Source organism: Rattus norvegicus, chromosome 1 (assembly GCF_036323735.1).
Source record: "Rattus norvegicus strain BN/NHsdMcwi chromosome 1, GRCr8, whole genome shotgun sequence".
Taxonomy (NCBI): Eukaryota; Metazoa; Chordata; class Mammalia; order Rodentia; family Muridae; genus Rattus; species Rattus norvegicus.
The window spans coordinates 191,553,881-191,581,177 of record NC_086019.1 but is presented as its reverse complement, the minus strand read 5'-3'; the positions used below and the strand labels follow the sequence as shown (position 1 = coordinate 191,581,177).

The following is a 27,297-nucleotide window of genomic DNA, read 5'->3' as shown; positions in this document are numbered from 1 at the left end:
ATCATCTTTTCCCATTTTTAGCAAAGACCCCTTCCAACCATACCCTCTGGCCCTACCCACCAAAGCTAAGAAACATTAAGGCTGACATCTAAAAAGAATCACACAAAGACAGAGTAAGGAGGAAAAAGGCAGGACAGGGGGTGGGTTTTACCTACTTTGCAGCGGGCGGGGCTGCCCCACAGCAAGCTGGCGCACCTGGGCACCAGTCAAAGTCAGTTTGTTGCCCTGGATTTGGAAGGTGAGAGGTTTGCTTCCCCCAGCACTAGTCACTGGACGTTGTGCCAAGGAAGCCAACTGTCCAATGCTGACCACTTCTCCAGCTACAAACAAAGAAAGACTTATATACACAGGGCACATGTCCAAAACCACATCTCAGATCCCCACCAAGTATGTATCACTTCTGAATCTAAATCTTCCCCAAAATTTGCCATGTTTAACAAAGTAAACCTCCACTGAGAGCTTTGTGGCCAATGAATGCCATTCATTTGTCTGTAATCTCCTTTACATTCTCTAATGGCCTGCTACCAGTCAGATAACCACTACTTCTTGCTCTGTACCACCTTTTGACTTTCTCCAGAAAACTGAACTCTGGCCTTCCACATGCTGGTTAAGGAGTTTACCACTGACTGGGTCAGCACCACCCTCCAAGTATTTACCTTGCTGAGCTTACCACCATTTACTCATCTATAGGCCACCTCTCCCACAGAATAAACTGTGAATTCCTTGATGTCTCTTAATTATGACTGAAAATTATTGCACAAAATATCTAATGTGAATTAGCTGTCCAAATTTTTATATTCTCTTGTCCCTCTTTTTCTACAGCTCTCTAGCATAAAGACCCTCATATGGCCCTGATAACTTACAAGGCAGACGAGCCTGCATCTCAGGAGATAAGATGAGGCGTTGTGGTGTAGAATTCGGAGCTGGCACTGCTGTAGTGGTAACAGTTGCTATGGTGGAAGAGGTGGTGGTAGCAGCAACGGGAGATAAAGTGTAGCCTGGTGGCACTGTGAGGGGCTTCAACAGGCTGGAGGAACCTGGAGGTGGAGCTGGGCTCAGCCGAACTGGGGCAGGTGGGGCTGGCTTCAGTGACAGGGTTGGTGTGGGAGGCCGTGAGGTGCCACTCATGACTCCCATGGGGGATGGCAACACTGCAGATACAAACATCTGTCAGATACATCTTGACAAACACCTTAGCTGGGCTGAAATGCCTCCTTATTACCATTCCTTCTAGCCTATTGAACACTATGCTCCCTAATCTTTGAACTATTTAATTTCACTATTTCATACCCAGAAGTAATCCCATGACACTTGGTTTCCTTTTAACTCACCCTGGGGGAGAGGACCAGTATTTGGCTGCAAGGGAGACAAGAGAACAGGTCCAGGCGGCCGGGATGCAGGAACAACTGGGGTTCCAGCAGGCGAAGCCGACACCATGAGTGGTGTTGGCAACACTGGAGGAACTGGACCAAGAGTGGGCTGGGTTGAGACCTCAGGGCCTGGAGGGGGGCGGACTGGGACAGGGCCAAGGGGAGCCCGTGGGCTGTTCACCACCACCACTGTACGTCCTTCTTGCTTGGGCACTGGCTGCAGCATCCTACGAGTAAAAATCAAAGGGTTAAATAGGTACAAAAGGAAAATAAGTAACAAAAGAAATTAAGAGAAGATAGAAAGCCTATACAAGCAAAAAGAAAAGAGACCATCTTAAGGATAAAGCACGGCAAGGAATCGGAGATAACCAGAAAGTACCAAGAAGAGAGAACAAAAACACCAGCAACAAAGGAATACCTCCCAGAGTTCTCTAGTCCTTCTGTTTCTTCAACCCCTGTACTGAAAAACACTCTGATGAAAGCTGCATAAGCTAACTTAACTTACAAGTTCTCTATTCTAATTCCTCTATTTATTTCAAGAAACCCATCCCCTTATTCCTTAATACATGTACCTGTTGACCTTCATCTTGACTGGCTTGGGACGAGGTGGGGGATCAGGAGCAGTAGCTATCTCTAATAGTATGCGGCGGGAAAGACGGTGGCGGGGCAGAAATGTGTCAGCCTCGTATCTAGAGACTCGACCCTCCAGGCCAATAAGATCAAATCGACCCATGTCAATTTGCTGCCATACAGAAAAAACACAAAGCACACTATCAATAAAACCATTTTGGTAATAATGTCTTGGATATGACACCAAAAGTAAAAGTAACAAAGAAACCAACAAAGTGGACATTAAACAATTTAAATGATGTGTATAGAAGAACACAGAGTAAAGACAACCCATAGAAAAAATAAAGTATTTATACATCACATACCTAACAAGAGGTTAATTTCCAAAATATACAAAACATTCCAGCTTAATGACAAAACTGATTTAAAGATAACCAGTCACCAATGTCTTGGATACAAACATTTCCTATGACATATAAATGATCAATAAGCACATGAAAAATGCTTAATATAATTATTAGAGAAATGCAAATCGAAACTAAAATAAATTAACATTTCACACATTAACATGGCTACTACTTAAAAAGAACCCTTTGGAAAGGATGTGAACAGAACCCCTGTAACATTGCTGATAGAAATGTAAAATAAATGTGAAATATATAGCAGCAACTAGGGATAAATGAGGCAGCTCTTCACAACATTAGAAATAGAATTACCACATGATGCAACTTCATTTCTGGGTACAGACTCAAAATAGAAAGCAGGGACTCAAACAGACTATCTGTACGTTTATGGCAGCATTATTCATAAAAGCTGAAAGGTAGGTTGGGTGTGGCAATGAAGGCCTGTAACCCCAGCATTCAAGAAGCTGAGAGATCCTGGGTTCAAGGATGACCTGTACACAGCCACACCTGGTCTCAAAAATTTAATTCATTTAAAAATTAGAAACAAGTCGTATGTCCATTGAGAGATAAATAAATAAAATGTGGCATTATCCACACAATGAAATTCTATTTAGTCTTAAGAAATCTGTCTGAGAAGAGCATTTGAAGCCCTGTTTGGCTTTGGCTTCTCCAACAAAAACTCTCACCTGGAATTCCTTGATTTCCACCCTGCTGGCCAGCCCTACAAAAACTCCCAGGCAGCTAGCCCCCACAGTGAGCCAATTCTTCAAAGTCAAAGTAAGGCTAGCATATATTCTGGAAGAGAAGTGAGCAAGTGAAGTGGACAAAATTGTGGGCCTGGTTGAGTCCTAGTTTCAGTTGCCCTCCCCTAAACAGGACAACTGATTAGTGTGGAGTGGAATCCTATATACTTAATAGCCATGTAGTGAGAAGGCACTTAATTCCACTGCAATGGACATTAATGACCCATCCTGGGATAGTGCCAATTCTAGCTTCTAAGCTATGAAGGGAAACCCAGGTTTTGTTTTGCTATTTTCCAATGGATAAAAGAGGGAATATGGGAAAGGGTCAGTAAGAATTTCAGATTTCTTAACTAGTCAGTCTCAAGGACACTGCTTAAATGTATAAAGGGAACAAGAGGCTCAGCTATTGTCAAGGTTTACATGGAAAAATGGCTCCATGATTCTGACAGAAATCCCAAAAGTAAGTCTGCTATTTTCCCTCAGTTGTTGACTTTGAACTAGGGATTTCCTAGTCCATTTGTAAATGTGAAACTGAGATTATAGGCCCTTTCTGCACTTCAAGAATAAAGAAGCTATTTCCCTAGCTAGCCTCTATCTAGCTTACACTGGAGAATGCAAATACATACTAACAAAGTATTTTGTGGTGAACATTTCACTATACATTTTTAAACTACAGCATTTTAATGATCAAGGTCTTTTATTTGGGGAAGTTGCTACATGTAAAGTTTATTATAAATAATGCTACTAAATGCTGGGGTTACCAACTATGCCACTATGCTCTGACTGATAAAAATACCTTCACTTTTTTGTTTGTTTGCTTTGTTTTTCAAGACAGGATTTTTCTGAGTAGCTCTTGATGTCCTGAACCCAACTCTTCAGACCAGGCTGGCCTTGAATTCAGAGATCCACCTACCTCTGCTGGCATTAAAGCAGCCACTGGCTGGCTAAAAGTACCTTCATGTTTTTAGTATTAGGAGCAGGCTTATCAAAGTCTCAGATACTGCAGAAGTAGGCTAAAACTATACAGTTGAGGATGAGCTTGAAGTTTTGATTCTTTTACCTTCACACCTCACAAACATGGTCCCACTATGTTCAGCTGATACAGTAATGGGGCTTGAGCTCACTGCTTCATGCAAGCTAGGCAAGAACTCTACCCAAGCTAAACTCCAGGCCTACCATTTTCTTTAAAAAGTTAAATTAGCTTAAAAATTGGATGGGGGAGAATTTTTTACACATGCCACTGTGTTGGTAGACAGGTACATTAGGATTCCATTTTATCACATACTCAGAATAGTAACAAAGTAGAATGGTAGATGTTAGGGGATGGGTAAAACTGAACGATATATATATATATAAAATACAGTGTACCAGCTTAAGAAAATAGAGGCAGTTCTGAGGATGGAGATGACTACACAACATAAATGCCCTTGAGATCACTAAAATGTAAACTTAAAATTGGTTAGAATAGTAATTTCGATGAATGTATTTCACCACAATTATAAAATTAGGGGATTCAGGAGTACCAGGACATGCTGTAATCCTAGCATGTAGAAGGTGGAGGCAGGCAGAACAGGAGTTTCAAGCTATCCTGGAATAGGTAAAATAATTTCTTAAAAAGGTGGGAAAGAGCCAGGCCTAGTGGCATGTGCCTTTTATCTCAGTACTGGAGGCGCAGAGGCAGGGGAATCTCTTTAAGTTTGATGCCGGAGTGGTCTGTATAGTGAGTTCCAAACCAGCCAAGAATACACAGTAAGACCCTGTCTTTAAAAAAAAAAAGAGGGGGATGGGGGGAGAGGAAAAGTAGTATTTGCCAAATAGTAATAGATATTACAGACTTGTTTTCAAAAGTATTAGCTTCATTTTCAAACACGCTGTAACCTAGGCTTTATAATCCTTGCTTTGATGGACAAGGACACTTAGTTCAATAATTTAATTTGCCATAGGTCACATGACTAAAGAACAATGATGCTATGAAAATAGTATTGAGTTGATAAAATAGGGAAATAGTAAATGTGTAAAAGGTCAGACCTTAAAGTGGAGGCAGAAAGTTTGTATAATAAAACCACTAACCTTAGGGGCAACTACATACCTGGAGTGGATGAACTTCAGTGGCCCTCAGCACCAGAGACGCGGTGCTAAAGCAGATGCCTGGGGTGATGAACGGGGAGGTAACAGGTCGAGGGTCAAATAGATTTGGATGATTGCAGACTTTCCGCAACTGCATCAAAATGTTGATGACACTCATAAAATGGCCTGTAGCTAGTGTCTCCTTAGTTCTGGGGATAAAGAAATAATAAATAAGGGACATTTGACAGCTACCTGGGTTCTACCAGAGTACCAGAATCTACCCTCAGTCCCTTCTTACGTAGTCTGTGCCATGAAGTCATCATAGAGGCAGCGCTGGCGCTTGGAGAGTCGGCACCGGATAACATGCTCATACTTTTTGGGCATCTGCTTCTCAACATCCACCTTAACTCGGCGCAGCAAAAAAGGTCGCAGAACCTAAAGGCAAACGAGCAGGGTGCTAACAGAGTGGGCACTATGCTCCCCATAGTCTTCCTACATAGGTCTTGGCTCCAGGATAGGCAAAGTACTGGCTTAATTCACCAGAAAATAGTCATCAGGCATGCCAGATATTAAATACACCCAGACACAAAGTCTCCTCTCATGTAACTTACTGTTTATAGAGAAGACAAACACAAAGATAATTATAAACAACATACAAAGATGAACCTAGGGCAAAGTAGCTTTGAAAGACAGATGATTCAAATTACAATTGGAAGAAAAACTATTTGTTATGTTACATGCTGCAAAAATAAACCAGGCTGGGACTGCTGGGATTAAAGCTGTGTGCTGCTACCATCACCACCTGGTATGAGGTGTGAGACAGTGTTAGCATTCTTAATAGGCCTAAAGGCCCTGGATTCAATTGCCAATACTTAAAAAATAAAAAAAACAAAGAAGTGGCCTTGACATTCTAGATTTCTAGAGGCAAATAAATCTGCAATCACAAGATAAAAAAAAAAAAAAAAAAAACCTCCTAAGAGCAAAGGCAGGTTTGTGAGTTCAAGATTGATCTACATATCAGTTCCAGGACAACCAGAGTTATGTAGAGAGACCCTGCTCAAGAACAGATCTCAGGACACACTCTTCAGTATCAACTAAGATAAGAGACTTAAAAAGAAAAAAGTAATCATTAATACTTCCTGGTTTCATAGGGCATCATGGTGTAAGCCTTTAATCTTGGGAGGCAGAGGCAGGCAGATCTCTGATAGTTCAAGGTCAACTTGATCTAGAGAATAAATTCCAGTACAGCTAGGGCTACACAAAGAAACCCTATCTCTAAAAACCAAAAGAAAGGGAGGGTATGTGTGTGTCTCAGAATGTTGAAGCTAGCTGTTCAAAACCTGGAAGAACCAGAGACAACCACCACACTCCCACAAAAATAGAGAGCCAAGAGATACAATTCAATAATACAGTAATGCTCTAGATTTAATTTCCAGTACCATAAAAGAGTGGCACATGCCTTTAACCTTGGCGCTTAGAAGGCAGAGGCAGGGGGATCTCTGTGAATTCAAGGCCAGCCTGCCTAGTCTACATACGGAGTTCCAAGACAGCCAGGCCTATGTGGAGAGAACCTTGTTTCAAAACAAACAACAATAACCACATCACATTAAATAAATTCAGATTAGGGCTAGAGATGGTTCAGTGGTTGAGAGCAAAGCTTGCTCTTACGGAGAATCTGGGTTCAATTCCTAGCATTACATCGTGGTTCACAACTATCTTCAATCACATTTCCACAGTATCTACACTCTTCTGACTTCCTTGAACACTAGGCATGTACATAATATATGCAGAGGAAAACACTATACACACAAATTTGTCCATATAAAGTGAAATCATAGCACATTTCAAGACCCAACAAAAAATAAGAAGAAAACATCTCCAACTATAGAAAACAAATAATAACTAAGTCAAGGCTGCTCAGCCTGGCAATATTCTCTTCAGCACTACAGCTTGACAACTTAGTTTAGCCTAACACTGACTTCTCCCTTTAAAAGCCTTACTAGAGGGTTGGGGATTTGGCTCAGTGGTAGAGCACTTGCCTAGCAAGCGCAAGGCCCTGGGTTCGGTCCCCAGCTCCGGAGGGAAAAAAAAAAGCCTTACTAGGCACCGCTTTAACTTTTACTATACTTATTGTATACAGGTCCTACCTTGTGGAGGCGTTTGACTAGACCTTCATTATATTCTTGGCTTCCCTCAATCATGCCAGTTAGAGGGTTAGAGAACCATTCCTTAAATTCTCGGTGAGACTGGAAGACATGTGGCATCAAAAAATGCATCAAGGACCACAGCTCCATGAGGCTATTCTGCAAGGGAGTTCCTGTGAGGAGCAGGCGCCTCTGGCTGTAAAGACAAAAGGAATTAGGACAGACATAGTACAGACATAGTAAAATTTCAACTTTCTAAGCATTCTTAATATAGCTGTCCCAGGCAGCCAGCACTTCTTGCCAAGATAAGTCTCCTATGAATCTCTATATTCATCTTTACCTGTTAAAGTTGAGCAGTGACTGCCACCGTTGGGACTTGAAATTTTTGATGTTCTGAGCCTCATCTAAAATGAGATAGCGCCAATTCTTTCGACGAAAAGCCTGGTGATCCTGCAGTACCAGCTTGTAAGATGTGATACACACATGGAAAGCATTGGGCTTGGTCCAGCCCTAAGAGTCAAATAGAAAACAGCTTATGACAAGATAAAAAACAAAACAAAACAAAACAAAACAACAACAACCAACCACAAGGGGAATGGGAAGACATGTTAAAGCACTCGAGTACAGAAATCAAACAGTACCAGCAAGAGAACTGAGCAACAGGAAAGTGAGGCAAAGTAATTCATGTGAGGAAAGAATCTAAAACTGAAGGAAACACCAATAAGGGAAGTGATCACATGGAAGACCAAACCTGCCGCTTGAGCTTCCTCTCTTTCTGAGCTCCATAGTAAGTGAGGATTTTAAAACTGGGGCACCAACGTTTCAATTCCATCTCCCAGTTCAACATCACGCTGGTAGGAACAATGATTAAATGGGGACCCCAGTTACCTGTTGAGCAAAAAAGACATAGTAAGACTATGTAAATCTTGCAGCTCTGGTTATATAACCCTAACTAGTAGTATCTTTCTGATAATGCTTAAGACCTCAGCACCTATGCTGTTCTCTTTATGTAGATACTGACTGGACTCAATGAGGCTACCAAGACAGTAATAAGGGAAACAAGTAATTCACTTTCCTACAGGTAAAATCATCACTGAATAAGCTCCTCCCAGTAATTAGCCACAGAGATTCCAAAGGAGGAAAAAAATTACCTTTCTCACAGGCCAAGTGAGCAAGCAAAGAGATGGTCTGGATTGTCTTTCCCAGTCCCATCTCATCTGCAAGAATACCATTCAGCTTCTTCTCATACATGGTAACCAGCCAGTCAAGGCCAATGTGTTGGTACTCTCGGAGCTGGCCCCGAAGGAGTAGTGGAATAGGTGTCTTCACCTAATAGAAAGGGAGTTATCACACAGGGTGGAGAAGAGGCATTTGTTAGTAGCAAACAGTAAGTCAAGATATGAGAAAGTAGAACTATAGCCTGTAGGTACCTGGGTAGTAGCCAAAGTATAACCCTTGGGCTGGAGACTTTCAGCTGCTGCAGCAATATCAGTAATTTCTTTCTTGGGCCCTAGAGTGGTCGTGGGACCAGGGGTGGGAGGTCCACTGCCCCCATCTACTTCACTCCTTTCATCATCCCGAGCAAGCAAGTATTCTACTCCAAAATCATCATCATCATCATCTCCCTCATCTTCTTGTTCTTCATCTGCTTGGCTCTGTGACTGAGCATCCTCAGACTCATCAGACTCAGATTCTTCTGACTGTGAACTCCCACTCATTTCTTCCTCTGAATGTTCATCTTCCTCATCCTCACTATGCTCCTCAGCAGAGTCTAAATGAGAAGACCAAAGCTTGGTAAAAACTATTCCTCCAACACCAGCCCTTCCCAGTTGCCCTTTAAACCAAGTATTTACCTGACTGACTGCTACTATCTTCTTGAGCTGCCTCTTCAACGTCTCTTGTTTCTTCTAATTCACAGTCAGAACTATTGGCCTCAACCTCCTCTTCATCTTCACTGTTCCCCGAGCCTGGAGCGGAGGCATCATAGGCATAGGCCCCTGCATACTGCTGCAGTAGCTCCTCCATAGAAAGCTCACCTGATAGGGTAGAGGAGTAAACACTTGGTTCCTCTGAGAGGATTGGAAACAGGTATTTTAGTGGTACTGGTTTATTTTACCCAGGTCTATAGGAAGACTAGTTTTTAGCTTTAGCACTAGCTAATAAATCCAATCCTGGTATCAACCATAGTAGGTACAGCATGCTCCTGAGAAGAACAGTATCTACACCTGTGAACTTCCCCTCACTGCTGGTAATTTATTATCTGTCAATAGCACACAGACCAAATATTAATTAATCAGAATTATGTATCTATAGAAGTGGGCAATGACATGGGCCATTAAGTGGGGACTGTGTGCATTTAAACTCCAGGTTTTAGACTTTTCTATTTTTATGTTGCACTGTTCTGCAAATGCTCAATCTCCTTTCCATGGTGTCTGATCTCATCACCATAGTTTTTCTTCGAGGCAGTTGCTTTCTAGTTTTCTCTCAGAGGTGTCAATCCTCTTCAGGTTTCTCACTGTTTCCAAGGGCTCAAGCCTCAGTTTGCAGGACTCTCACTCCCCAGGTGTCAAGCCATGCCTGAGCCACCAATGCTGAGCCTTCTGCTGTCTCTTGAGGCACTAAAACCCCTTTTAAAATTTTGGTCAAATGTTACTAATATCCTGCTACAGTGGTGATTCCTTCAACTGAGATCTCAGTTCAATCTCCTATCATAATCACAACACTTTCTACTTTTAAGTGCCTTTCATTTATATATCTTTTTGTTGTTATACATATGCAATAATCAGCAATTGAAGATAGGGAGATAAAAATATGGCTTATTGTATATTTATCCACCAATATTCTGCACAGTAGAGACAGCAAGCAGATTTTCTGTAAAATATCTGGTAAATGTCACCTTCTCGAGCCAACTCGCTCAGTTCCATGGCATGATCCACCTCCCCTTCCAACTGCTCTTCAGCTGCTATCGTGTCCTCTTCATCCTCTGCTACAAAGAGAATGACATTTCCACTGGTGAGCCCACCAAAGGATGGTTCCAAAAGCATGGTAACACACATAGTCCTGGTCATAATTTCAGTGAAAAAGAAAATAAAGGCATGGATGTAGGAAAGGGATTTGTAGGGAAGATGGAAGGTTGATAGAGGTGGAAGGTAAGAGAAATCAAAGTGTATCTTATACATTTATTGAAATGTCAAAAAAACAAAGATTGATTAAAAGAGAGAGAGCAAGGCATCGCTGACACATGTCTTTAATCCCAGCACTTGGGAAGCAGCCATAAATGAATCTCTGTAAGGTCGAGGCTAGCCTAATCTATATAGAGTTCCAGGACAGCCAAGGATACATAATATAGACCCTGTTTCAAGAAAACAAAGAAAGCAACAAAAAAAATGACAGAAGAGGCCTGACCTTCATCTTCATTAGCAGTGAACTCTTCATCATCTTCATCTGGATGCCAGCACTGTTTGTTACACTGTGTGACAGAGGAAGATGGAGGGTCTACCTGTTTGGGAAAGGGTAAAGAGGGGAAGAATTTAACATCTGAGCACAAAGTTGAAAGGGTGTTGTGGTGAGACTTTAATCCTAGCACCGGGGAGGCAGAGGCAGCTCTTGAGTTGGAGGCCAGCCTAGTCTACATAGTGAATTCCGGGTCAGCAGAGTCAAAAAACAACAAACAAACAAGGCCCTGTGTGATGCACATACATACCTTTAATATCAGAACTCAGGAGGTAGAAATAAGGGGGATCTCTAAAGTCAGTTCCACTGTAGCCAGGGCTATTACACAGAGAAACCTTAACTAAAATATCAAACCAAACAAAACCAAACACAAACAAACAAAAACCAAAACAAAGTAGAAAGACACAGACATATAGCTCAGAAAAGCATCACTGTTCCCTTGAGTAACAGCTGCCACTGGTATAGTGAGTGTCAGGGCAAGGATGTAATCAAGGGTTTTCTCTCAGCACCAGCTACCAAATCCTGACCCCACCGACAAAGGAAGGACCTGTGAAAAGTGCTAGAAAATAAATAAAGGGGGACCATTCCCTTAATCCAAGCTGTCTGTAGTTAGAGTTTTTGAATTTGAGGCCAGACTGGTCCACACAATGAGTTCCAAGCCAGACAGGGATACATAATGAGGCTCTCTTTCACCTCCCCTCCCCCACCAACCTCCCCCCAAAACCAAAACAACAACAAAAAAAACAAAAACAAGGGGTTGGGGATTTTAGCTCAGTGGTAGAGCGCTTGCCTAGGAAGCGCAAGGCCCTGGGTTTGGTCCCCAGCTCCGAAAAAAAGAACCAAAAAAAAAAAAAAAAAAAACAAAAAAAAAAAAAAAAAAAAAAAAACAAAAAAAAAAAAAACCAAAAACAAAAACAAAAAAACCCCCAAAACCAAAACCAAAAAACAAACAAACCAAACCAAATAACTCCTCAACCCCACCCCCGTCAAAATAGCAAGCCTGACAACCAAAGCTCAATCCTTGGATAGGTAGGTTAGAATCAATGCCACAAAACTATTCTCTGACTTCCATATTTATACATACATAGACACAATCCTAATAATTTTTTATGTTAGCCTAATCTACATGAGTGCAAGGCCAGCCAAGACAACACAGTCAGACCCCGTCTCAAAAAATAAATAAAATGAAATTTAAAAAGAATTAAATCACGGGCTAGAATATTTTGTTGGTTAAGAACACTGTTCTGTTGCTAGAAGACCTAAGCTCAATTCCTTCTCAAGTGGCTCAAAACCATCCGTAACTCCAGGTCCAGGGGATCTAAGGATGCTAGCCTCTGCTGGCATCTGCTACGGTGTATGCCTATCCATACCCAGAAATAAAAATCTGTGTTTATAATTACAAATAAAAGACATCATAAAAAAAAAATTATTTTTTTGGTTCTTTTTTTTCGGAGCTGGGGACTGAACCCAGGGCCTTGCGACTGAACCCAGGGCCTTGCGCATAAAAAATTTAAAATGACAATAATAGTAATTTAAAAAACAACCTTGAGATGCAGACATACAGACCAATGGTATAAAGTCCAGAAGATTTTTTTTTTTTTTTGAGACAAAGTCTCACTATGTATCTCATGCTGTCTTGGAATTACTACGTAGACCAAGCTGGTCTAAGATCCACCTGCCTCTGCCTCCTGAGTACTGGGATAAAAGTATATGACATTACATAAGCTCCAAAAACGATTTCTAAATTTTTTTTATTTATTTGTATATATGAATAGCTTGCCTTTATATACATTTGCACACCAGAAGAGGGCATCAGATCTCATTACAGATGGTTGTGAGCCACCATGTGGTTGCTGGGAATTAAACTCAGGACCTTTGGAAGAGAAGCCAGTGCTCTTAACCACTGAGCCATCTCTCCAGCCTCCCAAAAATGATTTTTAAGCTGACCACAACTCCCAAATTCATATCACCTAACACATAGTGCACACACACACACACACACACACACACACACACACACACACAAATAAATAAATCAAATAATTTGCACATTGTATATATATGCTTGTGGAAATCAGAGCTCATTGTTTGGTGTCTTCCTCAATCACTCTCCACTGAACTTGGAGCTCACTGATTTAGCTAGACAAGCAACCCTCCAGGACCCTCCGATCTCTGCTTCTTAAAGTTGAGACTACTATAACATACCACTACACATGCCTTTTTTTCATGTGGCAAACTGGGGTATGAACTCAAGCACTGTACCAACTAAGCTATCTCTCCTCAGTCCTCCCCTAGGAATTTTAAAAGTACAATAAATGCTTCCATTATATTATAAGAACCCTTGCTAGTTGCAGGCTTCAATTTGGTTTGCAAATGATCAACTCCCTAGCAATGAAACCCCAATTGTCCTTAACCCATATTCTTAAAACCATGGCTCAATCTATGCCCAGGATTTTAGAGCTGAAATTTTCCAGCTACTTCCCTTCTGAATCTTCCTTCCTATACCTCTTCTGTTTATACCTCCAAATCCTGAGAAGGCTCCTCTTCAATATTTTCCTCAGGCCCATCAGGGGTATCACTGTCATGAGAAGGTGTTTGAGAGGGGCTAAAAGGTCCACCCAATAGCTGAGGAGGGAGGGAACGGAGCAGCTCTTCCAGCGGCAGTTCTCCTTCGTGTCGAAGAAGTTCAATTTCACGTCTCTGGGTCTCTGCATCATTGCCTTCCTGCTGTTCTTCAACCTCTATGGTCTCCTCATCATCCTCCTCTTCTTCCTCTTGGGGTTGAAAGTCCCCATCTATAGCAGGAGAACAAGGTCACAAAGTCCACGGGCCCTGCAAGCCACAGGGTGGGTTTTTCAGCTCTGGAAAGGGCACTTGGGGAAGAGTAACAGGACCAAAGAGCACACACACCTTCATCATCCAGCCGAGAAACAGGGGGTGGAGGACTGGATGCTGCTGAGGAAGAACCAAGACAAGGGGAGGAGCCAGCTTTGCTGGAGGCTAGTGGCTGGTTAAGGCTCTGAGACAGAAGGTCTGAGTACTTCTCAGTTTGCCCTACAATGAAGTCCAGGTGCAGGTCCAAGGCCTTCTTACGTTTTTCTTCAAGACGAGACTGTTGTTTGAATTGTACCACCTACCATAATCACAAAAGACATCAGTCACCCACATAATCACTTGTTTATATACTCTTAGTCAACTACTTAGGGATAATACAGTTATGCCAGACTTTAGCCTGGCCATTCAGAAAAAGATAAAAACTCTTTAAGGGGCCTCTGATGTATACAGTACTTCTGAAAAACAAAACAAAACAAAACAAAACAACAACAACAACAACAACAAAACAAAAACAAAAAACACCAATCCCAAAACAACAACAAAAACAGCCAGAAACTGAATAAAAGTATCTAGGAGCTGGAGAACACTACCAGCTTAGTTTGGATGTTTAAAAGAGCACTGACTGCTCTTCCAGACGTCTTGAGTTCAATTCCCAGCAACCACATGGTGGCTCACAACCATCTGTAATGGGATCTGATGTACTCTTCTGGTGTGTCTGAAGACAGCTACAGTGTACTCATATAAATAAAAATAAATATTTAAAAAAATTAATAATAAAGTAGTCAGTCAGTGGTGGCACACACATTTAGTATCAGCAGAGGCAGGCAGACCTCTTTAATTCAGGACCAGTTTGGTCTACAGAGTGAGTTCCAAGACAGCCAGGTTTACAGAGAGAAGCCCTGTTTTCAAAAACCAAAATAATCCAAACAATCAAATTATAAACAAGAGTATGTGCGGCTACCAGTGTTGGTCAGTAGGAGAGCACATGCCTAGCATATGCATAGTCCTAGGTTTGGGTGGGGGTTTGGGAAGGGTGGTGTTGTCTTCTTTAACTACTAATAAGGAGAATGGCAGAAGTAGAAAGAAATCATGTGTGATTGGCCAGGTGTGTGAACTAACCTCAAATAAAAATTATTCGAAAAAATTTGGAGGTTAAAAGACAGTGACCAAAGCACAAACTTAGCAACAGGAGGCTCTGGGTTAATAAAACTAAAACCATAGGTGGACATGGTGACACACACCTTGAATCCCAGCATTGGGGAGGCAAAGGCAGGCAGATCCCTGTTGTGTTTGAGGCCAGCCTGGTCTACAGAACAGCCAGAGCTATGTAGAGAGGCCTTATCCCAAAGAAACCAAAACAACAACAAAAACTAAACCTCAAAAACTTGAGGTTGACAAAATGGCTTAGTAGGTAAAGATTGCCAAGGCTAACAACCTGAGTTCAACTAGGACTCACAGGGTGGGAAAGAAAACCAACAACTTCCACAAATTGTCCTCTGATCCTCACACATCAGCTGTGGCTCATGTGCACCTAACATAAATAATTAAATTTTTAAAAAATGGGGATGATGGAGAGATGTCTCAGTGCTTAAGAGCATTTACTATTCTTACAGAGGACAGGAGTTTAATTCTCAGCACTCACATCAGGCAATTAACAACTGCCTGTAACTTCAGCTCCAGGAGACCCAACATCCTCTGGCCACCAAGGTCACCAGCATTCCTGTGCACATCATATACCCATATACAGACACACACATAATTTAAAAATGATGAATGTAAAGGTTTTTTAAACTGGGGACTAGAATGATGGCTCAGAGGTTAAGAGCATGTGTTGCTCTTCCCGAGGTTTGGTTCCCAACATTTGTATCAGTTCATTCACAATAACCTATAATTCCAGTTCCCAGAGGTCCAACTTGCTCTGGTAGGTATGTGGGTATCTATATGTACGTAGGGCACATAAATCTCCTATAAGCACACATACATGCATAAAACAAACAAATCTTCAAGTTTTTTACCTCCAGGCATAGTATTGAACATCCAGTCTAGAAAGGTAGAAGTAGGTAGACCTCAAGCCAGCCTGATTCATACAGGGAGTTCTAGGCTAGCCAAAGCTATATCTCTCACAAACAAATAAATGCCTAGGCATGCTGGCTGAATCAGGATTACACTCAGTTCAAGGGCAGCTTGAGTTACATGAATTCCAGGCCGATCTAGACTATAGTAAGACTTTGTCTCAAATGCACAAAAAAAGAACAGCAAGATGGCTCAACATCAAGACTAAAGGCCTGACTGAACTAAATCCTTGTGACTCACACAGCAGAAACAGAAAACAGACTAGACAGCCACAAACTGTCCTTTGACCTCCTATGTGTGACATGGTATGTCTCCTCAGCCCAAAACCAAATACACACATAATAAACAAATGTTAATCCCCCTTCCCTCCATTCTAGGTATTAAATGGCACAGCCTCAGAACTCAGGAGACTGAAGATGGTTCTGGAGGAAACTAAAGATGGCTCCAGAACATCATATGCTGCACAGAGAGACTGTCTCAACATAATACAAAATAAACACTGCAGCCAAGTATGCTCACTAAAGAAAAGTGAGTTCAAGACCAATTATCATGCTGCTAAACTCTCATAATCCAGCACTTGAGAGCAAAGAGGAAAAAGGACCAAGCCCTGCTACACAGTGATTTTGAAGCTAATTTTGAGATCCCTGTTGCAAAATTGAACAGCAGCAGCAACAACAACAACAAAGGGCCCTTAAAAGGTGGGAGTATCAGGAGTTCAAAGTATCCTTAGCTACATGGCAAATTTGAGGATAACATGAGTTACATTATAGACTGTCTCAAAACTAAAATAATAAGAAAACCTATGAAATACAGAATACCCCTATCTCAAACAATATAGTATGACAATGACTTACATAATAGTTTTTCCACCACAATTTGTATAATAAAACAATTTGAAACTATTTGAAACTCTTTTAATTAGATGTTCATATATTACATACATTTTAAGTCCTGGACTTGAACATCTCCAGATTAGATGCCCACAGGGAGTCCCAGAACCAACCACACAAGCACAATAAGGGAGAGGAAAGGATTCAGAGATAATTACAATTTAACATATGGGCAGGAGGGATAATTAAGTAAACAGGAAACATGCTAATATACACCCTGCAAAAGTATGGTCTAGGAGTCAAGGAGTCCTATTCACCCCTAAATATACAATGGATATGCCACTATAAAACAGACTATTGGGGGGGTTGGGGATTTAGCTCAGTGGTAGAGCGCTTGCCTAGGAAGCGAAAGGCCCTGGGTTCGGTCCCCAGCTCCGAAAAAAAGAACCAAAAAAAAAAAAAAAAAAACCAAACAAACAAACAAAAAAAACCCAGACTATTGGGTCTTTTAACGGAGTAGGTAGGAAAGGGAAGCCAAAGTCCTTCTCCCTTGTGACACTCAGTGGTAGAAAGGTCCAGTACATAGGGAAATGTCATAAAGAGCTAGAACTGCAGTGTTCCTCAGTGAGTTTTGGTAAGGCCTACTAATATACCTCCCTCTAAGCTAGTTCAGGGCCATCTCCTTTCTGTCAGCCTCACTACTTACCTTCTCTACATTGCTCCAGAACTGCCTAACATCCTTGGCCATGGTAGAAGCAATTCGGCGCAGCTTGGCCTGTTCTTCTCTCCGAGCTCGTTCCTCCTTTTGTCGCTGCTCTTCGTGGTGCCGAATCACCATACGTACTACCTATAGAAATAATGACCCAGAATGAAAACGTTCAAAGCTAAATATCCCTATCCACAATAAACACAAACGTAATCAAGGGCAAGAAAAGGCTTACCTCAAATGCAAAAACCACCAAAAGGGGTATATTAATTCATGGGCTTTATTTGGGGGTGTTGTGTGCAAGACAGGGTTTCTCAGTGTGGTCCTGTCTACCCTAAAACTCTGTAGACCATGCTGTCCTCAAACGCAAGAGATTCACTCCTGTCTGCCTTTTTACTGCTAGGATTAAAGGTATGCACCACCGGGGTGGGGATTTAGCTCAGTAAGGCCCTGGGTTCAGTCCCCAGCTCCGAAAAAAAGAAAAAAAAAAAAAAGAAAAAAAGAAAAAAGGTATGCACCACCACCTCACAGCTAATCATTAAGGTTTCAAAAACACCTGAAAACATACATACATTACAGCAAACAGGACATACCTTGCGGGCCACACCTCGTTTCCATCTGCGCTCCTGAGCGAAGTCAGCAGAGAGCCACTGCATCTCTTCACATAGATAGTCCCAGTGCCCTTTAGGGCGGGGAGGCTCTGGCACTTTAGGTAGCCTTTTCAATGACCAGAATCCTTCCTTCCGAAGTTCAGCAATCCGAGTTTCAATTTCAGCTTCCTAATGTGGGGTAATGACATTGATCAAGAGTTCCTACACATACAAGCCATCTCACTGCCATGTCTGGAATCCTGACCATTGAATGGGCTCGGTGTTTTATGCTCATATCACTCCTAAAAGGTAAAAGATTCTATTGGGAGTGGTATGGGGAGATATCTAGGAAATTAAATGATTTTCCTGAAATTATATAGCTAAGAAAGAACTGGGAATCAAAAATGTCTAGAAACCTGAGCATGGTAGCACATGTCTTTAATCCCTAGTCCTGGAGGGCAAAGGCAGGCAGAACTCTGAGTTCCAGACTAATTTGTTCCACACAGCAACTTTCAAACCAATCAGAGCTACATACTAACACCCTGTCTCAAAAAAAAAAAAAAAAAACAACAAAAAACAAAAAAAACCAAATACCCAAAGAAGTAATGAAATGTTGACAACTGCCTTCCATGTGAAAGTGCACACAAGTGAAACAGGTATAAAAACTCAGGCCATGGTTTCATACTCTTTCGGTTCACACAATCTCTAGAAACCCTGAACAAAGATGAGCCTCAGGAAAACTTACTTCAAAAGGAGTGCCTAATTCTTTCCTAACTTCTGAAGGGTTCTTAGCAATGTAGAAATCTATTTCTTAGAAATACGATTTCAATCTAATTTAAAATTTCACAGGCTATAGGCTAGATATAAATGGGAAAACAATACATTTTAATACCATAACGGGGTTGGGGATTTAGCTCAGTGGTAGAGCACTTGCCTAGCAAGCACAAGGCCCTGGGTTCGGTCCTCAGCTCCGGAAAAAAAAAAAAAAAAATACCATAACATCCTATAAAGTACTTCAGTGTCTAATGCCTTCTTTATTTAGATTTGTTTTGTTATTTATTTATTTATTTTTGGCTTTTTTCATTTTTTGAGATAGTGTCTAGCTCACTCTGAGGTCTAGGTTGACTCAGACTCTGTACTCCACACAGGTGTGAACTACCTCGGTTAGCTCCTTTATACATGTTATCTATTTTTCAGTTTCAAGACAGGGTTTTTCCATGTAGCCTTGGCTGTCCTGGAAGTCACTCTGGAGTCCAGGCTGGCCTCGAGGGATTTAAAATGTACACTATCATCAGTTGGCCTAATTTTTTTCAATTATCATTTACCTTAAAAAAAAAAAAAAAAAAAAGACACTGACCATTTCATAGTTAGGTGGCCTTGATCTCATACTTCATTTCCTTCATCTCCCAGTGTTGGAATTAGAGGTAGAGCCACACCACCTACCTAATTCTTTAAATCTGGTGACAGTAGAGAATTTGCCTAGTACATGCAAAAGGCCTGACTTCAATCCCCAGAGTAGTACAAGAGGAAGTTTGAGAGTATACTTACTTTAACAGACACCCCATTCTGACAAAGAAAATGAAAACTGGGGTATAACTCTAATAACAACACTTGCCTAGAGCAGAATGACAGCTCAGCAGTTTAAAGCACATGTCCTAGTTTAATACTTAACACCAACATAGTGGCTCATAAGTCCCAGTTCCAGAGGATATGACACCCTCTCTTAACACTACGAAGACCAGGGTTGGATGTGGTATATACATACATGTAGGCAAGACACTCATACACACAAAAATATAACAAATTAACCTTTTAATAAAAGGGGAACACTTGCCTAGCATGCACAAACTCTCACTTTAGGCTGAAGGAAGGCTGCTCATGCTGTTCTCTCATTTGTGTATGGGTGTGTGCCTCCATGCATGTTTGCATACCACTTGAATGCCTGATATTCATGAAGGCAAGCAGAGGGAACTGGATCTCCTGGAATTTAAGCCAACTCCCACAAATCTTCATGGGCCTTCCCAATACATACATGTTTGGCTTGCTCTGCAATTTCTGCATGGCTCTTCTCCCACTTTGGGCCCCTGTTGATTGGGTCAGCAGCATGGGATAAGCTGAACCCCTCCAGAGGAACTGTGGTACCATCTTGCGGGCCTGGCGGTCCATCCAGTGAGGAATCTTGAGCTATGTGTTGTGGGGAGATGCCACCTGCCCCACTAGAAGCTGGAGAACTAGATGAGGCAGGGGACACAGGATTGCTGCCTGTCATGCCGTCCGACACCATCTAGAAAAAAGGAAAATATGGAGAAAAAGGATGCTAAGCATTGTGCTAAATGTTTTAAATACATTTTTATATTCTATTTTACAACAAAAAACGCAGAATAAGATATCACTCCCATTTTTATCAACCCAAACACTTTGCTGTCTTCTTTCTTCTTTTTGGTGCGTGTCAAAGGGAGGATGCTACAGTTGAAGACAAAACCTCACTGCATCTGGCCTGGGATTTTTTTTTTTTTTTTATTAACTTGAGTATTTCTTATTTACATTTCGAGTGTTATTCCCTTTCCCGGTTTCCAGGCAAACATCCCCCTGATCCCTCCCCCTCCCCTTCTTTATGGGTGTTCCCCTCCCCATCCTTCCCCCATTGCCGCCCTTCCCCCAACAATCACATTCACTGGGGGTTCAGTCTTAGCAGGACTCAGGGCTTCCCCTTCCACTGGTGCTCTTACTAGGATATTCATTGCTACCTATGAGGTCAGAGTCCACGGTCAGTCCATGTATAGTCTTTAGGTAGTGGCTTAGTCCCTGGAAGCTCTGGTTGCTTGGCATTGTTGTACATATGGGGTCTCGAGCCCCTTCAAGCTCTTCTGGCCTGGGATTTTTAACTCATCTTTCAAGTGCTGGATTAACAGGCTAGTGCCACTACACCAGGCTTGGGAAGTTTTTTTTTTTTTTTAACAAATTAAAATGGTAGAGGCAAATTTGTGGTAGACTTTTGACGTGCAAGACTAACATGCTGATACATACAACTACCTAAAAGACTTCTACCACAGTGATGAGGTATAGCTCTCTAAAGGAGACTTGTTTGTTTTAGGATACTACAACACACAATTCTTTTGATCTTTTTGTCCCTGAGATAGTCTATGTACTTACAGAGATGCACATGTCTCTGCCTCAGGAGAGTTATGATCAAAAGCATGCTATGATTTCAAATTTAATAGTCCTTTTAGGACCTTGATTTTACTCACAGAAAGAGGAAAAATGGTAGATTCATCTAATCAATTTGAGTTAACATAAATACCAGGGGAAAAAGCCCCTAAACTTCTTCAGTTGTGATATAGAGATGGAATAAAACATTCTTCTCAGACACCCACACATTATTAAGTATCAACTATAAAAGCAATATTGGAAAACAATGTCCCACTGAAATATGTACTCACTCATGGAATCCAGTACAATACAGAAGCCTCAAATTCCTAACACAACTAAATGCTAAAAACTATGTATCAAAATGTCCAATTAGCTAAAAAACAAAACAAAACCGTGAAGTATCAAATCTATTGGAAAATGCAATGCAGAGTGCTTACTTACCTGGATCATGCAAAGCCCTGCACTCAACTCCCAGCAACATATTTGAAAGCTCAAAAGGATATGGCTCAATGCTAAAAGAGTTTACTTCAGCATGCACGAGGACTTAACCTCAAAGGCCAGTATAACAAACAGCAAATGAACAAACTATCAATTGAACTAGCTATCTATGGTGGTACAGGTATATAATCCCAATATTCAGGAGGCTGGAATACATGAAAAAAAAAAAAATCTCCCAATCCCCACCTCCATTTTGAAACGGGGTCACATGCAGCGCAGGTGAGGCTGGAAATTCTTTATATAGCTAAGAATGGCCTCAACTTCTTTTGCTGTTGGCATTTTTTTTTTCCCCTTTTTTCAAGACAAGGTTTCTCTGTGTAGTCCCGGCTATCCTAAAATTGCTCTGTAGACTAGGCTAGCCTCAAACTTAGAGTCTGACTTCTCTCTGCTTCCAAAGTGCTGGGATTAAAGGTGTGCTTCACCACCCAGCTGACCTCAAAACTTCCTGCCTCACCAAAGTACTGGAATTACCATTCTGTGCCACAATATATACATACAGTACTGGGAATCAGACTAAGGCCCAATCCTGAGCCTTGTGCACAAAAAGCACTGTACCAACTAAGGTATACCCCAGTCCCACAAGAAGCCATGTTTTATTAAATGCAAATGAAGATCTAATTAATTTTAAAAACATCCCCCCTCCCAATGGCCCCCACCACTTCACATTCCCTTGGTATGAGGAAAGAAACAATGCCTCAATAAATGCTTAACCTGTTTCAATTCCAAATGAAGTTAAACTATTCTCAAAGCCTATAGTCTTAGAATTTCCATTTACAGCCTAGCCTAGACCTCTCATTTTTAGTTTTTCATTATTTTGAGACAGTGTTTCTCTGGGTAGCCTTGGCTGTCCTAGAACTTGCTCTGTAGTCCAAGCTGGCCTTGAACTGCCTTTGCCTGAGTTCTGGGATTAAAGGCATGTGCCACCACCTTATGGTAAGAAAGACCTCCTTATGGTAAGAAAGACCTATCTTTTTTTTTTTTTAATAATTTTTTGAAGATTTATCTATTTATTTTATGTATGTGAATACACTGTTGCTCTCTTCAGACACACTAGAAGAGGGCATCAGATCCCATTAGGGATGGTTGTGAGCCACCAAGTGGTTTCTGGGAATTGAACTCAGGACCTCTGAAGTGCAGTCAGTACTCTTAACTGCTGAGCTATCTCGCCAGCCCATGTTTCTTTTTTTTTCTAAGACAGGGTCTCACTATGTAGTCTTTACTGGCCTTGATCTCAGAGATCTGCCTGTCTCTGCCTCTGAGTGCTTTAATTAAAGCATGTACTAGCACACCTCTCAAGATCTGTACTCTTGGAAGTCAACATTATTATTATTATGTAAAGTAGAAATAAGTATCTGAAGCCAGGCACAAAACCAAGCCTTTGATCACAGCACTTGGAAGTCAGAGACAAATGGATCTGAGTTCAAGACCACCTTGTTCTACAGAGCAAGTTCCAAGACAATAGATGGAAAAACTCTTGTCTTAGAAAACCAAATTAAAAAAGAAAAATTTAGGCTTCACATATATTATACCCCTATCTATTTGAGAGAGTTCAAACTCAGCTATTTGTGTGGGTATTCAGGCCTGCAACACCACTTCTATCTCAAAGCCATGAGTGAGTTCACAGAAAATAATCAAAGGATCCTTTCCCACTTTCAAACCTGTGTCTGTAGGATTGGGAGCTGAGGATGAGCAGGGGAGGGGCTGCTCTGCATGGTCCCACTCCCAGGCTCCTTGCTGGATGCCTGAAGAATGACTGGGTTATTACCACCGTTGCTGCAGGCCGAGTGGCTGGTGTCCGGCTGCAGGGCATGCTGGGAGCTGGCCTCATTCTGGGCCACCAGCCACCGGGACCTGCCTTCCAGGGCCCGGGGCCCACCAGGGCGTCCCAGCCTCCGCTCAGGTCCACCAGCCTCTGGAGTACCTACAGTTGGATAAAACAAAACAAGACAAAACAAACAAACAAAAACAAGAAAAGAAAAAACAAGTAGAAATTAAAGGCTATTAAAACAATTGTTTTTGAGACAGATAGGGTCTTAGTCTACTATCCAGAATGACCTGGGACTTACTATCCTCCTGCCTCAGTTTCCAAAGTGCTGGGGTTAACTGTTTTCAGGATAAGAAGGTAGCTCAGCTGGTTCTAACACCCATGAAACATGGGTTCAATTCTCAACCCTACCTAAAGCCAGCAGGGTGGAAAACTCCTTCAATCTGAAAGCTTGGGAAGTAAAGGAAGACCAGAAGGTCAAGGTCATCTTTGGTTATACATTGACCAAGAGACTCTCAAGATGCTACTTATTCCTATGTTTCTTGGATATTTACTATGTATAAATACCTGGAAGTACTTGCTTAACCAAAGGTGGTAGGACAGACATTTTATATATGCCTATATTTCACAGCTGATGGGACGCTGGGGGACAATTGTTTGAACATAGGCATTAGAGACAGCCTCAAACTCATAAGATCTCATTTCAAAAGAAGAAATATGCTAGGCAGTTGTGGTATATGTCTTTAACCCCAGCACTCAGGAGACAAGAGGCAGGTGGACTTCTGTGAGTTCAAATGGCCAGCCTGGTCTATAGAAAAAGTTCCGGGACAGCCAGGGCTACAGAACTAAGCCCTATCTCCAACAAACAAACAAACAAACAAACAAAACCCAAAAAACAAACAAAAAACCCCTCACAGCAACAACAACAACAAACAAAAACGAAGAAATATGTCAGGGGTGGTGGTTCATACCTATAATCCCAAGCTTTTAGGGGGCTAAGGCAGAATCACTGCTATGAATTCAAAGTCAGCTTAGGCTAGAGACTGAGATCCCCTCTCTTAAAAAGGAAAACAGAGAAGGAACAGGGAGAAGCATAGAGCTGAGGACAAAGCTCACTTGGTAGGATACTTGACTAGTACCCTCAGAGCCTGAGATTTCGTGCCTAGAACCACAGAGAATTGTGTCATGATAGTACACTTGAGGCAAGAGGATCAAAACCACTTAAGATTATTCTCAGCTATACAGGCTGAGGCCAGTTAAATTATGTGAGGTTGTCTTAAGAAAAATAGAAAAGAAAACAAAGAAGAAAGATAACAGTAGGAGAACTTAAATCCAGATAGCTTATTTCAAAACACTGAAGAAGCCAGGTTGGTGGCAGAGGCCTTTAATCCTAGCACTGGGAGGCAGAGACAAAAATTTGAGTTGAAGGCCAGCCTGATCTACAAATAAAGTTTTAGAACATGAAGGGTCACACAGAGAAACTCTGACTTGGGAAAACAACAACAAAAAAGGAAAAAAGAAAACAACCAAGCAAAACCAAAAACCAAACCAAACCAAACCAAAAAAAAAAAGAAAGAAAGAAAGAAACAGACCACAGAAAAATATAATACTCAGTGCTCTCCCTGGCAGTGCTAAAGTAACACCTTCCCTTTTTCAGCCCCAGTTCCATTGTACCATTATCACCAAATCCTCCACAGAAAACACATGCAAATAACCACTTGAAACCTATTCTCTCATTATTTCATACAGTTTTACTCCCACTTAACATCAGCATACAAAATTGTATCTGAAGGTGAGCTCACCTGTGTGAGCAGAGACCACACCCCCTGTGAAAGTCTGCACTTCCACGGTGCCGTGCTGTAAAGAAGGCAATCACACCTAAAACAGGAGAGGAAGCAGCAATGAGGATAGAACCCACATTTCTCAATCAATACCCATTTAAGGTTACTTACACCAGCTTTATTGGACTTTAAAATACACCCAAAGTCATTTCATATAATAGTAATAGGAAAAGCTCAGGCTTCAGAAAAATAAGACAGTAAACTGGGCTAGGTTGTAGCACAGTGAGGCCCTGGAGGTGGGTGTGAAGAAATGCTTCAGTGATTTAATAGTATTATTGCTGGGGTTGGGGATTTAGCTCAGTGGTAGACCGCTTGCCTAGCAAGCGCAAGGCCCTGGGTTTGGTCCCCAGCTCCGAAAAAAAGAAAAAAAAAAGAAAAAAAAAAAAAGAGTATTTATTGCTCTTGCAGAGGTCCTGGGTTTCATTGCAAGCACCCACAATTGCAGTTCATAACTGCTAAAACTCCAGTTCCAGTGGACCCAATTTATTCTTCTGGCCTGTTAGGACACCAAGCATGCATGCAGTGTATATACATGTTGTGGCAACAAAAGCAAATTGTGTTTTGTATGGAGAATTTCACAAGGTTATACATTCTGGCTGAATAAGAGCAGAGAAGAAATAAGGCAACAACAAAAAAAAACAAAACTGTAAAAGCTAAAAGCACTTAAAGCTCCGACAGACAACTGAAGGACTTATCTAGAAGTTGCCAAAGCCTCCTGGATGCCTGACAGCTTCTTTGCCTTTTCAGTGAGAACTTAACAGAAATGAGAGTGGAGTTCCCAAAAAAAACAAAAAGCAAATAGTTGGACCCTTTGGATACAGAACGAGCAAGACGAAAGAGCCAAAGAACTTTAAAGAAAGCGCTTTTTAAGCGGGCATAAGTGAAGTAGGCTCCAACGAGACCCAACAGCCGGAAACAAGCAGGGTTAAAGTATTCAAGGCCCAGAAGCTTAAGTCCAGTTAACTCCTTATCTAGGTGCTGTGCTGCCTTGATTCACCCTCCAGAACATTCCGAGGATTGGAGGAAATCCAAATCCATGGGGCCTCAACTATTGACTCCAGCATTCCTAATGATCTCCCAATACCCCTCAGTAGACTGACCCAACATGACCCTTGACCTCTGCCAAGTTTTTACAACTAAGACAGCAGCCCCGCCCCCTCACGGTCGCCCACCCCACCCAACGTGCGCGCCAGGCTGGGGGAGGGGCTGGCGCGTGCGCGGCTGGAGGCGGGGTGAGCCGGCAGCGCGCACGGCCTGAGGGTGGGGGGGTTCCCGCCAGAACCCTATCCCATAGACTGGGTCACAGGACTCAGAAGTCCGCGTCCGTCAGCGCCCACACATCAACAGACCGCAAAAGGCTCAGGAAGGAAGAGTTCGTGCGCAAAGTCTCGGTCTCCTAAATGGATTATGGTGGGCATGCGCCCGGACTATTCGTCTCATGCTCCCTTTCCTCTTCCTCTCCCCTGAGGGGAGGCAGGTTGGTGGGCGGGCAAAGCGCACCTGGGTCCGTCCTCTCGGGGTTTGCTCGCTCACGCACGCGTGCGCAGAAGGGCAGGAGGGCAAGGAGACGCTCCGACACCAGGTGCCACTTCGCTTGACCCCCCCCACCCCCCACGACGTCTCTATGGGCGCGCGCAGGCAACCTTGCTCACCAGGCCCCAGGGCCCCGCTGACGGTGCGCGCGCAGCACCCCGGGAAGGTGGGAAGAGGCGCTCGTAGATGCGCGCGCAGTCACCCGTCAGGGGAGGGGAAACTGTGGAGCCTCCGCCATCTTGTCTCCCTCTCCTTACCTGCGTCCTCGGGGGCGTGCTCACCACCCCCCCTCCCGCCGAGGAGGGGGGAGGGCCCCCTCTTGGTCACCGCCTTCACTGCTTTAAATTCCCCTAAGGGCCGCAACAAGAGCCACTCCAGTGCTCCCACCGCTTCTAGTCACGCCACGAAGGTGAGATCAGTGAGCTGAAGAAAAAGGAGACGCTACTCTCAGCGACCCCGCCGCCGCCGCTGCTCCCGAGGCCTCACCAAAATGGCCGCCGCCGTCTCGGCCGCCACCGCCACTACCACCACCACTACCACCACCACCAAGGCTCGTTATCGCTACCGCCAGAGCGGCCCGTCTTCTCGCGATACACAGTAACTGGAGGCTGGAGGGGCGGGTAGGCTCGCGTGCTAGCGTAGGACAGTGGGGCGCAAAGCAAGTTGGGAGTTGTAGTTCGCTCCATGGCTCCATGCTGGCCCAGCATGCTTCAATGGGTCTGACA

The 27,297-nt window shown here is 42.6% G+C and overlaps 1 protein-coding gene and 1 non-coding gene across 8 annotated transcripts in view; both read right to left on the bottom strand.

Annotated features, from left to right (window-relative positions):
* The window catches only part of Srcap (Snf2-related CREBBP activator protein), a 53,054-nt gene extending 25,919 nt beyond the window's left edge, over window positions 1-27,135 (bottom strand). For 2 of the 7 annotated variants that reach the window (XM_039101210.2, XM_063267796.1), the window contains exons 1-22: window positions 26,830-26,968; window positions 25,001-25,076; window positions 23,092-23,354; window positions 19,818-20,069; window positions 17,789-17,974; window positions 17,196-17,336; window positions 13,662-13,884; window positions 13,272-13,546; window positions 10,704-10,797; window positions 10,195-10,281; window positions 9,152-9,334; window positions 8,729-9,069; window positions 8,450-8,627; window positions 8,050-8,186; window positions 7,639-7,808; window positions 7,302-7,494; window positions 5,453-5,589; window positions 5,177-5,363; window positions 1,943-2,112; window positions 1,332-1,597; window positions 864-1,151; window positions 156-320 (exon numbers count right to left, since the gene is read on the bottom strand). In XM_039101210.2, the coding sequence (XP_038957138.1) occupies window positions 156-320; window positions 864-1,151; window positions 1,332-1,597; window positions 1,943-2,112; window positions 5,177-5,363; window positions 5,453-5,589; window positions 7,302-7,494; window positions 7,639-7,808; window positions 8,050-8,186; window positions 8,450-8,627; window positions 8,729-9,069; window positions 9,152-9,334; window positions 10,195-10,281; window positions 10,704-10,797; window positions 13,272-13,546; window positions 13,662-13,884; window positions 17,196-17,336; window positions 17,789-17,974; window positions 19,818-20,069; window positions 23,092-23,145 (3,727 nt within the window). In that variant the 5' untranslated portion in view covers window positions 23,146-23,354; window positions 25,001-25,076; window positions 26,830-26,968. Of the gene's footprint in view, window positions 1-155; window positions 321-863; window positions 1,152-1,331; window positions 1,598-1,942; window positions 2,113-5,176; window positions 5,364-5,452; window positions 5,590-7,301; window positions 7,495-7,638; window positions 7,809-8,049; window positions 8,187-8,449; window positions 8,628-8,728; window positions 9,070-9,151; window positions 9,335-10,194; window positions 10,285-10,703; window positions 10,798-13,271; window positions 13,547-13,661; window positions 13,885-17,195; window positions 17,337-17,788; window positions 17,975-19,817; window positions 20,070-23,091; window positions 23,355-25,000; window positions 25,077-26,539; window positions 26,728-26,829 lie in introns of those variants that run through there. The other 5 variants (NM_001426934.1, XM_039101211.2, XM_017590233.3 and 2 more) reach the window with 5 other exon arrangements.
* On the bottom strand, window positions 11,181-11,314 carry Snora30 (small nucleolar RNA, H/ACA box 30). Its single transcript, XR_005500143.1, has one exon. It is a non-coding gene; the product is annotated as a small nucleolar RNA SNORA30/SNORA37 family (small nucleolar RNA).
* Window positions 27,136-27,297: the final 162 nt, after the last annotated feature.